Source organism: Oncorhynchus tshawytscha, linkage group LG12 (genome assembly GCF_018296145.1).
Source record: "Oncorhynchus tshawytscha isolate Ot180627B linkage group LG12, Otsh_v2.0, whole genome shotgun sequence".
NCBI lineage: Eukaryota > Metazoa > Chordata > Actinopteri > Salmoniformes > Salmonidae > Oncorhynchus > Oncorhynchus tshawytscha.
This window is the reverse complement of record NC_056440.1, coordinates 58,200,593-58,216,452: the sequence shown is the minus strand read 5'-3', so window position 1 is coordinate 58,216,452 and position 15,860 is coordinate 58,200,593. Positions and strand designations below refer to the sequence as shown.

Sequence of the window (15,860 nt, the reverse complement as noted above, 5' to 3'; positions counted from 1 at the left end):
TTGTGCCACATTACAGTGCACCTTTTCCAGTGGAACTCTCTGCGCCTGATTCCTTCCTCACCCACCTACCTAGTCCCGCGTGACAGTTCCCAATAAAAATGAATGCTAAATAAAGTATTGTGTCAGTTTGGAGTCACTTTTATTGTAAATAAGAGTATAATATGTTTCTTAACAATTCTATATTAATGTGGATGCTACCATGGTTACGGATAATCTCAAATGAATCGTGAATAAAGATGGGTGAGAAAGTTACACACGCACAAATACCAAAAATGCTAACCTCCCCTGTTAGCGAGAGGTTAGCATGTCTTGGGATTTGTGCGTCTGGAACTTTTTCACTCATCATTATTCATGATTCATTCAGGATTATCCGTAATGGTCCCTAAAGTGGGAGGTCTGTGTGCAAAAGTGTTATAATTTCCAAACCGTTCATCCAATATGGATGAAAATACAATTTAAATTAAAGCTGACAGTCCACACTTCAATTGTATCATTTCAAATCCAGAGCCAAAACAAGAAAACGTTTGTCGCTGTCCCAATACTTTTGAAACTCACTGTATATCTGGAGAACTCTACCAGTGTACTTTGACTAGTGTCCCTAGTGTTACCTGGAATCCCATAAAGATGACATAATTCCTTGTCAACCTGTAGCTCTCCGGTGGGGTTTTGTATGATCTTTCTAGAGATAAAATAATTAAAGGTACAATGCAAAGAGAGTGTAGTATTCAATTAATGGTGTTGGATCAATGTCTCTATTGAATCACGGATGGTGTGAGGCATCTTATCGTCATCAAGTTGATAAAATACTGTGACACCAAGATGAACTAAGTTCTGTAAATGCAAAGTAGTATAATGTTCTGCGGTTTGGGCTTACGGACCCACCCTCAGTCATTTAAGGGGCTCTTGAACGGGAGTAAGTGCTGCGGTAGAAGAGCTCTGACCAGACACTATTGATTTCCAGCATACTGCTCTTGTGAAGTGGTCGAGCTATACATCTGACTTGCAGCAAGAACCAAGACTGCTTGCTTTACATTTCTCCCCATCTCTTGTAGATTCGATCAATTCGTAGTTTTGCTTAGGACCTTCCCATGTTTGAGCTAATCAAATCAAATCAAATGTATTTATATAGCCCTTCTTACATCAGCTGATATATCAAAGTGCTGTACAGACACCCAGCCTAAAGCCCCAAAAAGCAAGTAATGCAGGTGTAGAAGCACGGTGGCTAGGAAAAACTAGGAAGAAACCTAGAGAGTTTGGCCAGTCCTCTTCTGGCTCTGCCGGGTGGAGATCATAACAGAAAATAGCCAAGATGTTCAAATGTTCATAAATTACCAGCATGGCCAAATAATAATAATCACAGTAGTTGTCGAGGGTGCAACAAGTCAGCACCTCAGGAGTAAATGTCAGTTGGCTTTTCATAGCAGATCATTGAGAGTGTCTCTACCGCTCCTGCTATCTCCAGAGAGTTGAAAACAGCAGGTCTGGGACAGGTAGCACGTCCGGTGAACAGGTCAGGGTTCCAAAGCCGCAGGCAGAACAGTTGAAACTGGAGCAGCAGCACGGCCAGGTGGACTGGGGACAGCAAGGAGTCATCATGCCAGGTAGTCCTGAGGCATGGTCCTAGGGCTCAGGTTCTCAGAGAGAGAGAGAGAGAGAGAGAGAGAGAGAATTAGAGAGAGCATACTTAAATTCACACAGGACATCGGAAAAGACAGGAGAAGTACTCCAGATATAACAAACTGACCCTAGCCACCCGACACATAAACTACTGCACCATAAATACTGGAGGCTGAGACAGGAGGGGTCAGGAGACACTGTGGCCCCATCCAATGAAACCCCCGGACAGGGCCAAACAGGAAGGATATAACCCCACCCACTTTGCCAAAGCACAGCCCCCACACCACTATCTTCAACCACCAACTTACCATCCTGAGACATGGCCGAGTATAACCCAGTCTTCAATATGAGTCATCCATACATCAATTGTCTTAAATCATGTATTTATTTCTAAGTAATTCAAGCAAATGCATAAACAAAGTAAATATGGTTACAAGAAATGATAGGAGAATGTGCCCTAGTGGGCTAAAACGACATGGCAGCTTGTTAGACAAAAGGGTTGTGGGGGTCACCTGAGAAGTCACTACAGTGTTGATAATTATAACAATTGAAATACTAATCCTTTGCACATGAACGCTCACTCATTCGGGAACAATTGCAATCAATATATATATTTACGCTCAGTGTGTCGTCTTGATCACTGTTGAAAAGTTTGTTTCTTTTGTAGAATTGTCCGCCTCTCTCTCTCTCTGTCTGTCGTGGTTAGAGGGGACAGTTCAGAGCGACACTCATTCATGTTGTTGTAGAATGTATGTTTCGGCGGTTGTCATTCTTCACTTTCAATGATACCGAATTGCTAGCTGCAGACTAGTAATTAATATCAAAGACTTGTTCTTATTCTGTCGGTATCGATAGTCTAAGAGTTTAACCACGTGGTATGGTTAAAAGATTCAGCAATGGTCTGCAACCTTTGTCCCCTCGTAATGGAGAAAAACATGGTCTACTGGGAATTTCTCAAAGTTGGGGTTTTATTCGGAATTGCAGAAAAGGGCCTGTCCCAGGATGTCTGACCCTAACTGGGCTCATGGGCGGTCCTCTGATTTAGTTCAACTCAAAAGGAAATTGGTGTTTCCTTCATTAAACAGTCCAAAATCACATTACACAATTTTGCAAACAGTATCATCCTCACTCATTCATCTTATACAACAATTAGATGTAAACCTCATATCTGAGGCTATTATATAAACAGTGTTGTGATAATGTGGCCGCACCATCTCCCATGAGCTTCATTAAAATGTAACAAACGGGTTGTTCGGACCTCAAGTTCTGTGAGGTGGATGAAATTTCTTTGTTCTCTATGAAAATTCACTCTGTCTCGAAACTGTGGCCATGAGGAGATAATCTCTTCAAGGAATTTACGACCTCTCTGACCACAGCAGCCTAGTTGTAGGAGGCAGGGAGAGGCAGGGAGAGACAGGGAGAGGGGGATAGGGCTTGCTGTACCCAAAGAGGGCAACGTCATGACACACACTTGCTCCTTACGGTCACAAACTTATCTGTCATGGTTTGCAGATAGAGGTCTTGAGTACGGAGCGAGAGATTCAGTGATGAGATTTCCTCCTCTTGCTTAGAAATCAATATTTCCATCTTCATCACATGAGTTCTCTCATCATTCATTAGGTCAGCGACTTCAATGAGTTCTGCTGATTTGTCATCCAACTTTGTCATTGTGTTGATTAACTGATCGTCTTTGGTCTGCAGCATTTTGAGTAGAACCGTGTTACTTTGAGTAGTGTTCAACAAAACTGCATGCATGTTATCAAGTTGAGCGCTCTTGTTTGTAGATAACTCTTCAGATTTATCTAGTTTGGCGTGGACACCATCATATTTAGTTTTGGCTAAATCGAGATGTTCCTGTAGCATATGATTTTGTTCCTGTAGAAGACGATTTTGTTGAAGAGCTTGTGCTTGTTCATCGTCATACGTTTTTGCAAATACATTTAATTGTTCAGTTTTCAAGTGCAGTTCCATAACTAGCAGAATTTTTCCCTTTCCTGCATTTGTCATTGGTTTCCCGGTTCTCTCCACCTGTCCCTTTATGTCTACCATTACCTGCTCGTGCTTCAGCTGTGCACTGCGGTATTGGACAGATGCCAATCTCGGGTGGCAAGACATCAGGGCTAGACTGGAGAGAACCTTTACGAGGCCTGCACCCGATAGTTGATTTTGGAAAGCGTTGTTGTCTGCTTTTCCACTAATGGCGTAATTAGGGTTGGTATCGCTGCTGAGGTCAGAGATCAATCCATTTGCAGGTGGAGGTTCACTAATTAGTGGGTGAGTGGGGACTACCCCCTCTGATAGCTTGCACATTGTTAGAACATTTGAAAGAAAAAAATGTTTTTCCTAATTTTCCAAAGTTTGGTTTTGCAATATATTGGGAGCTGCAAAGACGATTTTAATCTATTTATAGATGTTTATGAATCATCAGTACTGGACAGTACTGTGGAAGTTGGACGTGAATGAATTTGCAAAAGCAAATTAAATTAATCAATGATAATGATTAATCATACCTGGATAGGCTGTCGGGAATTAAACTTGAAATTAAAGTTTTAAGGAAGTTGGGAAGTTGGTTCATCTAGGTTACTATTGCAAAGTTTAAGGTGTCTCATTTAACTGGAAGAACCTAGAAAGGTATGTTCGACAATTTAAATAAATAAATTGAATGAGACCCAAGCAATTGAGATTGCAGGATTATTTTCACGTGATCCACGTTTGGATTTCCAACACTTCTTTTAAGAGATGTACTTGCGATTCTTCACCACCAGTGATGCAGAATGCTGAAATCAAATGTAAGTACAAAGGGCGGGACTTCCGTCGAGCAAGGCGCAGGAATTTAAACGGAACACAGGAAGTGAAAGATTTTCCCTCTCTGTTAGCTTAGCATCCCGTGCAAGCTAATTCTACATTGTTCAGAAATATCACTTCTAAGCGCAAAATAGGGTCCTCTCACCATGGAAAGGGTGGGTTTACTAGTGACGTCTCACATTAAACCATTCGGCATACTTTGCTAGCGTTATGTTGACCTGAGCGACACGGTACATAAATACAGATATGCCTGTAGTCAGTCCACACTCATTTAGTATGGTAGGCGGACAAAATACTTCCACTCGAACACCGAAGATCTATCCTCTAATTCCAAACCTTACTGGCTCTCTGCCCTTGCTCTAGAAGTTAATATTGACTGACAGAAATAGTACCGTTTGGCCTAACGGACTAAATCTGGAATTTATCACTCATTGCTCTGACGCTAACGACCACTACTGGAGGCGCTCTGTAGCCTCTTCAAATGGGAATACACGCACACAACCAATTTGAATGTATACAAAGCAGTCTGTTTGTACAATTCTGTTTGCACAATTGATATATAGAATTCCACAGCAAAGTCTAATTATATTTTTGATTCCTCTTACGGGGGCGTCATATATGTCGTGTCTTTACTGTCATTAAATGAAGACATTTAGTTTTATCAAAGATTCTCTGTAATTAGTATTACGCGATTAAACTGATTAATCATGTAACTGTAATTAATTATGAAGTCGGGGCACCAAGGAAAATATTCAGATTACTAAAGTAATTTCCTAATAACTTTTCAGATATTTTATATCTGATCAATTAGTCTTCGAATTAAGGAATTATTTACTTTACCTCACGTTAGACTCATTCCAAACGTCGTAAATTGTTGGTTATCTGCACAAACCCAAATCAAAATCAAATCAAATTTATTTATATAGCCCTTCGTACATCAGCTGATATCTCAAAGTGCTGTACAGAAACCCAGCCTAAAACCCCAAATAGCAAGCATTGCAGGTGTAGAAGCATGGTGGCTAGAAAAAACTCCCTAGAAAGGCCAAAACCTAGGAAGAAACCTAGAGAGGAACCAGGCTATGAGGGGTGGCCAGTCCTCTTCTGGCTGTGCCAGGTGGAGGTTATAACAGAACATGGCCAAGACGTTCAAATGTTCATAAATGACCAGCATGGTCAAAAAATAATAATCACAGTAGTTGTGCAAAGCTGTCATCAAGGCAAAGGGTGGCTACTTTGTTAAACACTTTTTTGGTTACTACATGATTCCATATGTGTTTAAATAAGTTCAGAAAACGTATTTGTACACAAGTGCAAAGTGAACTGCCAGGACTTAAGACTTGGGGTAATTTACATTGTCGAAAGGGCACAAAGAGCAAAGAAGTTTGAAGAAACTGTACGGGTATCTTTTAAATTAAACCAGAAAGTGTGAGCACCCCAGATTCCATCATTCTTACGGTGAATGATAGGGACTCTCGAAGAGAATAGCCACTGCATCCAAAGTAGCCAGATAGTTTTCAAGCAGGTCACTGCAGCAGTGACAGCAGTGCACGGTCCAAACGGCAGGACATCCAGTTTCAGCCGTGCTATCCGCCAACAGAGGTACTAATTAATGCTAATTACACGAGTGTGTCAATTACGCACTCCACAGTGCAGGATCAGTGCCACTGTGTTACGGCATTACCAATAACCACAACCATGCTCCTAAAAATAGATTCAATCAAAACATTCAAATTAAATAATACATTAAATGAGAACATAACCAAAGGTAAAATGCTCTTAATCATATAATGACTGCCACAATTTAAACATGCAGCCACCACCTACTACAGACAGTGTATGCAGCCACCACCTACTACAGACAGTGTTGTTTGATGTTGTGAGACTGTTGATATACAGTAATCATTAATTGGCTTAACATGAAACCACATTACCGCTCTGGCCTAGGTGTCTGCTGTGACTACACTGTCTATGAATGAGCCTTTTCATATTTAGTAATAAATCCATCCTGTGATTGGATCTGTTCTCACATCCAGTGCAATCCAGTCACAGTAGACAGGATCTGCTAATATCACCTTCCTGAGTTGGGCTAGGAGGCATTTTGGTCATTATACTGCCAAGTGTAAAGAAACCAGGGATAAACAGAATGGTAGTGATGGTATTGATAATATTAGTATAAATGTGGTCTATGGACAGTCAGACAGAAGGGTCATGATAGACAGATGGATTGGTATATTTAAAAATGCAAAACACACTATCTAATTCAAACTGCAGTCTAACATATTCCAACATTTGCATGTGCTGATGTTTTTGTGATGGAGGGCAGCACTTTAGGCAATGTAATTACAGTTTCCCCACACCATCAGGTGCCACCAGACAGTATTTAAACTCAGTAGAGAACATGTACAAGGTTGTCACCAGAGGGGCACTTCCATTATGTGACAAAATAGGGAAGATAATTAGATTTGCTGTTTAGTTAAGCAGCCTCTGTCAGACCTACAGACAAAACATAATTGTGACTGCAGGAACAGACTGCATGAACTGTGACTACATGAACTGTGACTGAAGTGAGCCAGTTGGTCTGCCGGGGTCACACAGGTTGGATTCACATTTCTACGGAGTATGTCAACACTAAGAAAAACAAATCAAGGAGACAAACCTCGTTCTAAATACATTAAACCGAAATATAAACACAAAATGCAACAATTTCAAAATTTTTACTGAGTTTCAGTTCATATCAAAAAATATGTAAATTTAAATAAATTCATTAGGCCTTAATATATGGATTTCACATGACTGGGCAGGGGCACCAATCAGAATTTGTTTTTCACCACAAAATGGCTTTATTGCACAGAAAAACTCCTCAGTTTCATCAGCTGGTCTCAGACGATCATGTAGGTGAAGAAGCCGGATGTGGAGGTCCTGGGCTGGCGAGGTTACACGTGATCTGTGGTTGTGAAGCCGGTTGGATGTACTGCCAAATCCTCTATAATGACGTTAGAGGTGGCGTATGGTAGAGAAATGAACATTAAATTATCTGCAAAAGCTAGATAATCTGTGGCATTGTGTTGTGTGACAAAACTGCACATTTTACAGTGGTCTTTTATGGTCCCCAGCACAAGGTGCACCTGTGTAATGGTCATGCCGTTTAATCAGCTTCTTGATATGCCACACCTGTCAGGTGGATGGATTATCTTGGCAAAAGATAAATGCTCACTAACAAGGATGTAAAAAATGTGTACATCAAATATGAGAGCTTTTTGTGTGTACGGACATTTTCTGGGGTCATTTTATTTCAGCTCGTGAAACATGGGACCAACATTTTACATGTTGAGTTTATATTTTTGTTCAGAATAATTTGCAGTAAAGTATACTAGTATTGCAGTATTTATGTGGTTTGAGTTAGCTTCATATTTAATGGTGAACTACTACAGTATATCCACATTTTTAACCGCCTATGAAGAATATAGGATTCAAATAAACAAAGACAAAAATAAATGATCCCCCACTCTCTTTCTGTGTAACAATATATAAATTAATTCAAGCACAGTCAGTAATTGACAAGATCAAGTTATTTTGCTATTCATGAACAGTCGTTGCAATATCAGATAAGATTGAACTCTAATCTTTCAGCAGGATTAACCACGAGAGAAGCTGACGCTCAAAATAAATCTCTCTTTTTAAGAAGATGTGAGTAAAAAAGGGAAAATTGCAATGCCTCTAAGCCTCTCTTTTGTTGTTAACACAATGAGGGACAGACTATTATTACTATATAACGCAGAGTTATAAAATGGAATTCAATTTCATTAATGTAATCAAGGTCTATTCATTCCATGAGGAACCTTTTTACATGAGTAGGTAACGTTCCCGAGATGGAATGATGATGGGTTTACTTTCTTTGAAGAGAAATGAGTGGTGAGAGGGTACACATAAAGAACATCTGTTCAGTCTAATTGAAAAACATATTTGTTTAACAGACTTCACAATATTTATTTGCAGGTTGACGGGCTTTGGCAGATATCAAATTGAAGAAAATGGTCTAATGGCCTTGCATGTTCACCAAAACAGCTTTTTGAGACTGTCATTTTCATTTGAAATAATACATATTACACATATAAAATACATATTCAATTGACCTATATGAGACATGAATAGGGGCACTTACTCATAAAAGGAAATTAGTTTAGTAACCATGAGATCGCACAGAACAGACCTAAATATGTTCTGCCCTCTGTTGCTGATGGTGACAACCTTAAATATCTGTATTCATACCTGAGTAGTCCTCTACACATTGTAATGGGACATGAGACATTTTTTTCATTGTAAATAGTTGAGAACATGTTGTGCAGAACTCCATTAGTCGCTTTTCTATGTAATACCATATCTCAAGCCCTTGGAGGGATCTTTGTTATGGAAAGTTTCATGTTGTACCGTTGTTCAGAGCTGAGTTACCCAGTCTGACAATACAAAAGCTGTGAAGTTTACTTTTGGTTCCCATGTAAGTTCGTCACATTCAATAAACAAGCAAGTTATACAATGTATGTGATTTGTAAAGTTAAATCGACTTCATTCCATAATGTTAAACTGATAAAGTACTTATTTAAGACAGTATAGGTTGAGAACAATCCCAGGATCTTATGTGGATAAACACAGCATTTTTTAAAGAAAAGCTACTAGGAGCAACAAATGATAAGCAGTGACATTTCCTGTTTTTTTTCTGCCTGCCGTTTACAATTTAGGTTCACAGTCAATAATCTTGATTGTAACATACTTTACTTTACTGGCTCAAATGTCAATCTTTTTTTCTTTCCAAGCAAACAGCAAAGACAGAATTCCTGAGGAAACACAGTCAGGCCCAAAATGACCAGGATAAAGATAATCAAAATGACTGCATGAAATAAATAATAAAAATACTGAGTTATATGGTATTGTCACGTTCTGACCTTAGTTCCTTTATTATGTCGTTGTGTTAGTTTGGTCAGGGTGTGAGTTGGGGTGGGTAGTCTATGTTCTTTTTTCTATGTAGTATTTATGTGTTTGGCCTGGTATGGTTCTCAATCAGAGGCAGGTGTCGTTCGTTGTCTCTGATTGAGAATCATACTTAGGTAGCCTGTTTTCCCCATTTCAGTTGTGGCTGATTGTTTTCTGTCTCTGTGTCTTTACCAGACAGAACTGTTTCGCTTTCGTTCGTTCTCCTTGTTATTTTGTTTTTGGTGTTCAATGTTAATAAATTATCAACATGGACCACGCTGCATATTGGTCCGATCCTTCATACTCCTCGTCAGAGGAAGACGAATATCGTTACAGGTATGCATTTTTGGGGGGGTGAAAATTATATTATTTTGTACTAATATAATTGCTCAGAGAAAAAGATTCTGTATGCATTGCCAAAAAACTCTATTTTCATGTCATCCAACAAATGTAAACGCCTGGACATTGCTAAATGTCATTGGCACTTGGATTCGAAACATGTGCTGTGGACAGATGACGTGAAAATAGATATATTTGGCCAGGCACACCAGTGGTGGGTTTGGCATCGAAAGAAAGATGATTATGAAGAAAATAACCCCATGCCTACTGTATGGTGGTGCTGAAGGAGATGGCCGCCGTTTTACGATCCCGTAACCAATTGTGCTATTGTGTATGTTTTTTCAAGTTTTTTGTAACTTATTTTGTGTCACGCCTGCTTCCGATCTCCCCCCCCTGGAGCTCGAGGGCACCAGGCTGCCCAGCTTTCTGCGCTCCTGCCACTATCATTACGCACACCTACCTTCCCTCGTCATGAACAAGACTCACCTGGACTCAATCACCTGTTTATTACCTCCCCTATTTTTGTCAGCTCCCCAGCTCTGTTCCCGCTGCAGCATTGATTGTCATCTGTCTTTGTGTTTCCCAGTTCTGACGCTGTTCCTGTCTTGTTGCATGTCTTTTTCAAATTAAATGTCAACTCCCCGTACCTGCTTCTCTTCTGCAGCGTTGTTTCTTACAGAATGCAGCAGCCCTCAAATGAAGCATCGGTGAGTGCTGGCAGTTCAGTTGGTGGTGACGTCGGGTCCGGGGGGTGCCGCCGATGGAACCAGGGGTGCCTTAGCTGGATCGTCGGGCTTCCATTCCCTAGCTGGCTCGAGAGGCTTCCTTGCCCCGGTTGGCTCGGAAGGCGCCCCTCCCACGTCAGGCCCCAGCCGGACCATCAGGTTTTTAAGCCCAGACGGCTTGTCAGGCTGCTATGCCTCAGCCAGATCATCGGGCTCCCACAACCTCAGCGGGATCGACAGGCTTTCACATCTCAGCCGGATCGTCAGGCTCCTATGCCTCTGCCAGATTGCTAGGCTCCCACGCCTCTGCCGGTTCATCGTGATTTTACACCCAGCATTGCTGCCCAGCTTTTCGCATTCCTGCCACCATCATTACGCACGCCTGCCTTCCCTCGTCACGCGCATGAGCGATATTAGACTCACCTGGACTCAATCGACTGTTTATTACCTCCCCTATACTTTCCAGTTCCCCAGCTCTGTTCCCCACTGCTGCATTGATTGTCGTCTGTCTTTGTTTCCCAGTTCTGACTCTGTTCCTGTCCTGTAGCATGTCCGTTCCAAATTACAGTAACTCTCAACTCCCCATACCTGTTTCTCTTCTGCAGCATTGTTCCTTACAATTTTGTACATAATGTTTCTGCCACCGTGTCTTATGACCGAAAAGAGCTTCTTGATATCAGGGCAGCGATTACTCACCCAGTACTGGAGGAATTCCTCTTCAACGAGTCAGACGGGAAGGATTTACTCCTGACACCCGACAAGGCCCTCATCCCTGTCATTCGCAGGAGGAAAAGACAGATGTCGTGGACAACGGTCCGGGTGTCTTGTAAGGATCCGTCGCCGAGAGGGTAATCTACCTTTGCCATCGGCCTTATTAGCCAATGTACAATCAATCGATAATAAAATAGACAATTTACGAGCATGTATATCCTACCAGCGGGACATTAAAAACTGTAAAATCTTATGTTTCACAGAGTCATGACTGAACGACGACATGATTACCATACAGCTGGCAGGTTTTACGCTTTTTCGGCAGGATAGAACAGCGGCCTCTGGTAAGACAAGGGGCGGTAGCCTATATATATATATATTTGTAAACAACAGCTGGTGCACGAAATCTAAGGAATTCTCAAGATTTTGCTCGCCTGAGGTTTAGTATCTCATGATAAGCATCTATATTTTTTGTATGTGTCTATATACCACCACTCCTCAACACTGGTGCCCCTCAGGGGTGCGCGCTCAGTCCCCTCCTGTACTCCCTGTTCACTCATGACTGCATGGCCAGGCACGACTCCAACACCATCATCAAATTTGCCGATGATGCAACAGTGGTAGGCCTGATCACCGACAATGATGAGACAGCCTATAGGGAGGAGGTCAGATACCTGGTCGTGTGGTGCCAAGACAACAACCTCGCCCTCAACGTGATCAAGACAAAGAAACTACAGGAAAAGGAGGACTGAGCATGCCCCCATTCTTATCTGCAGGGCACTTTGGTTTCCACATTTTTTTTCTTAAATTAATGTTGGTTAAGGGCTTGTAAGTAAGCATTTCACAATTTGATTTGATCTTTGATGCTATTTTGCTTCCACTGCTCCCGGGGCCCTTGTTAAGCCCAACGCTATCATGGACTTTACCCAGTACCAGGACATTTTAGCCAAAAACCTGGTTGCCTCTCCAGGAGGTGGAAACTTGGCCACAAGTGAATCTTCCAGCAAGACAATAACCCTAAGCACACACCAAACTCCACAAAGAAATGGTTAATTTACCACAAAATCAACATTTTGCAATGGTCATCTCAGTCTCCCAATTAAAAACCTGTGGCTGTCCATTCCATAAGCGCAGACAAAGGATTTCAAGGATATGGGCAGATTCTGTATAGAGCATTGGTCTAAAATCCCTTCCAATGTGTTCTCCAATATCATTAAACATTTTAGAAAACATCTCAGTGCCATTATCCTCGCAAGGTGAGGTATTTAAAGGTAAAACAAAATCTCTTTCCCTGAGCAACTGTATAGTATAGAAAAGACAAAAAATACCAAATCAAATTTTCCCCCAAAAATGTGCATACAATATAGCTCAGTATTTGTATTATTTATTTTATACAATGTTTTTGGCTTATTCTATGGAAGCCCTAAAGCAACATTGTTATTTTTTGAATGACTTAGTCATTCAAACAAGATACTAAGTCATTCGAGATACTAAGTCATTCGAGATACTAAGTTCATCCTTCCGAAGCTCGCATGTTCAATCCCAGTGGAAGACACTTGTTTGATGTTTTTGTTTGAACCCTATCCCAAACCTTATCTCTTACTTTAACCATTCAGAATGAATGCCTAAACTTAAGTGTAGTTTTTTTGTTGTTGCCCTATCCAAAAATGTAAACCTTAACTTAAGCATTGAGAATTAATGAAAGATGATGCTGAGCAACTCCAAAACGTTTGGAGAAAAGTGGATAAACGTCAGAATCTGAAGTCAAATTGGTAAAACGTGGGATCTTGTTTTCCCCACTTACAGGCCCTATCAAAGAACTGTCAATGAATAATCATATCAGTGGATGGCATCAGTAAATGAATGATTGCAGCAAAGGACAAACACAACTGGCCCTGCATCACAAAATGAGGCCTAATTAGACAATAACAATTAAGTCGTTCAAATTAGATACTAACTTGTTTGAACAAGATACCAAGGGTGCCAATAATTTTGGGTCTGACTGTAGGTTTTAAAACCAGTCAGTGCATCCACTGCCAAATAAATTCTTCCTAATTATAAGATATGTGACATGTTGACATATTGATATTGGTACTTCCTGTAGCACAATGACAGACATAGATAATTCAAGTAGGAACTGTGCAAAACTCGCTTATTCCAACCATCTTAGCTGCTGAAGAAAGCCAAACTCATTCAGCAATATTTATAAAAATATATTTCACAAAGTAGGAAACAATACAGGGTATCTTAGATTACATTACAGGGAGTAAATAATTAAACATACACATTTATAAGCGTTAAAGCACAGTAGAAAATATGATCTGCATGTAAGACTATTTCATATATATTATGAAGTCTACTGAGAACTGCCATATACTGTATCAGTACAAATTGAGTATGCACGCAGCTGTAGTGCCATTTTAGATTCTCATGTGCAAGAGCTAACGTGCATAGACAAAACCTACCACCTCAATGAAAGTTGAGGACATTATCAGTAACTCTATGTACATGTATTTTTTGTATAATATCATACAGTGTAGCACAATATGCAAGAGTCTGTATTTTATTTTTATGGGTTTTGTTACCCGTGGGTCCTAAATAAAATTGAGGGGTCGAATATTCACATCAATTAAATTATCCCAGCTATTGTGCTTATATGGTTACTGGTAACTCTGTATACAGAATAATGATAAACAGTATACATTAATTGTATGTGTAAAAGTTCCCTTTCCGTCCAATATTTTACTATACAGTAATTCATGTTCTCTGTATACTATATTAACAGCAATATCCAAACAACAAGTTCAGCTGTGATGAAATAGCTTCAGTGGTGGAAAGAAAAGTTGAGAAAAGGGATCATTCTAAACTCTCACTCACTTATAACCTGTAGCACAGAAACAAACGCAAATAAGAACAGATATATAAAACAAAAACAAATCATACAACGATAATGAGGAATCAACGCGATCATTTTCAAAAAACATGTGGATACAATTGTATTTAATGCTTGCTTCTGTAAAAAGAAGGCCTCAAAGTTTCTACATTTCTCTTTTTTTGTCTTTCGCTTTAGTCTTTTATAGGCTAATAATATTTGCAAACCACACTTGGAGCGTGTAAATACAAATAGTTGTATAAAGCAAGCCGTCTGGCTCAGACAGTTTATAAATGTGGCCACCTGGTATCAAATGATATCTAAACTAATTAATTTTGAAGCCAATATTGTAGTGGTTCTCATTTCGCTTTTTCAAATCATACATACATTCAACATTGTAATGTCGATCAAATATTGCTTTTTCTTTTAGTTTCCTATTTTATCTTTGATTAGCTGGGTGGTGGGTAGAGATCTGAGATGAGGGCCAATCAGTAGTGCCATTGTTCTGTGGTTGAATCTCCACGTTGTCCAAGAAGGCTGTAGATCACACAATCCCTCTCTCTTCTTTCATCAGGCAACTACCAAGAATCCAGGTCTTTATGCTTCTGTCAGTCACAGCAAATGACAAATACCCAAAATACTGCTAGACACTCCACGACGGAATCTAAGTTACACTCCACAAGAATCATAGACCTCCTAATATAGACATTGTTAAGTTTGGCTCAACAATACAAAGCGCTTGATGTGATAGATGATGAACGTTATACTTCAATCTAAGAGTACGAAAGGTGGCCCCCTTTTTTAAACAGCTGTTTCTAAAAGCCGGCAAACCCTAGCATAATACACAAGTATGTGGACAAAATCAAAGGGTCTCTACAGATCAAAGGTCAAGTCTCCTTATCACTTTCACCCACTGAGTAGAGTTCCCCAAGTCTTCTGAAACGCGGACCCCACTCTCTGAGGTAGTCATAGTTCTGGTCTGAGTCTGAGGACGCAGTCTCGAGGGAGCTCAGAGACCCAGCAATGGAGCCCCGGCCCTCATAGCCATAGATCTGAATGGAGTCGTAGGGAGGGGCTGTGGGATCGTTGTCCGCCTCATGGAGTCTGACATTGATGAACTCATCCACGTCCACACCGTTAGGGCCACTACTCTGCCTTGGCATGAACTGCAGGTCCGGCTTGATATCCTTGCGGGGCAGGTAGCCATTGATTCCATCAGGGTTCTGCAGTGTGGCAATGTCAAAGGCCTCAGTGTCTTCTTCTCCACCCCCCTCATCGTCATAGCGGATGATGTTCTCCCTCACATCTTCGTCATCTTTGATGATAAGTGGCTTGTTCTTGTGTCTTCTGAGCGTCACAAACAGCACCACTATAACTGCCGAACAAGAGGACATGTCAAAGTCATGTGCTCACAAAGACAATGTTTGTAGAAGTTTACCAGTGTTGCACGTCTGTATTTTTCAGATGTAATCAAATGGCATAAAGTATCAGTATTATCTTACCTAAAAGTAGTATTATGCAGGCCAGAATGGCAATCAAAGCTCCCATGCTGAGGCCAATGGGTAGGACATAGGCCTCCACGTTGCATGACTGGACTATTCCCTCCCTGCTGCATCCACACACCCGGATGGTCAACGTGTTAGTGCTGCTCATTGGAGGATTTCCATTGTCAGTCACAATTATGGGCAGGAAATACATCTCCTGTTTCTGGCGCCGGAAGGTGTCATGCTTGGCTAAAACACTGATGGAGTTGTCTGTGGGGAGAGAAAGCAGTTGTAAACAAAAAAACATCTAGCAAATTAGCTTCCGTTGAGTAAGAGAGT

General features: G+C 40.7%; 1 protein-coding gene across 2 annotated transcripts in view; it reads right to left on the bottom strand.

The window, feature by feature from the left end:
* Positions 1 to 13,363: 13,363 nt before the first annotated feature.
* Positions 13,364 to 15,860, bottom strand: part of LOC112263537 (cadherin-8-like) — an 85,778-nt gene continuing 83,281 nt past the window's right edge. The window contains exons 11-12 of one of the 2 annotated variants that reach the window (XM_024439934.1): positions 15,540 to 15,791; positions 13,364 to 15,412 (exon numbers count right to left, since the gene is read on the bottom strand). In XM_024439934.1, the coding sequence (XP_024295702.1) occupies positions 14,925 to 15,412; positions 15,540 to 15,791 (740 nt within the window). In that variant the 3' untranslated portion in view covers positions 13,364 to 14,924. The remainder of the gene's footprint in view (positions 15,413 to 15,539; positions 15,792 to 15,860) is intronic. The other variant, XM_024439935.1, reaches the window with a different exon arrangement.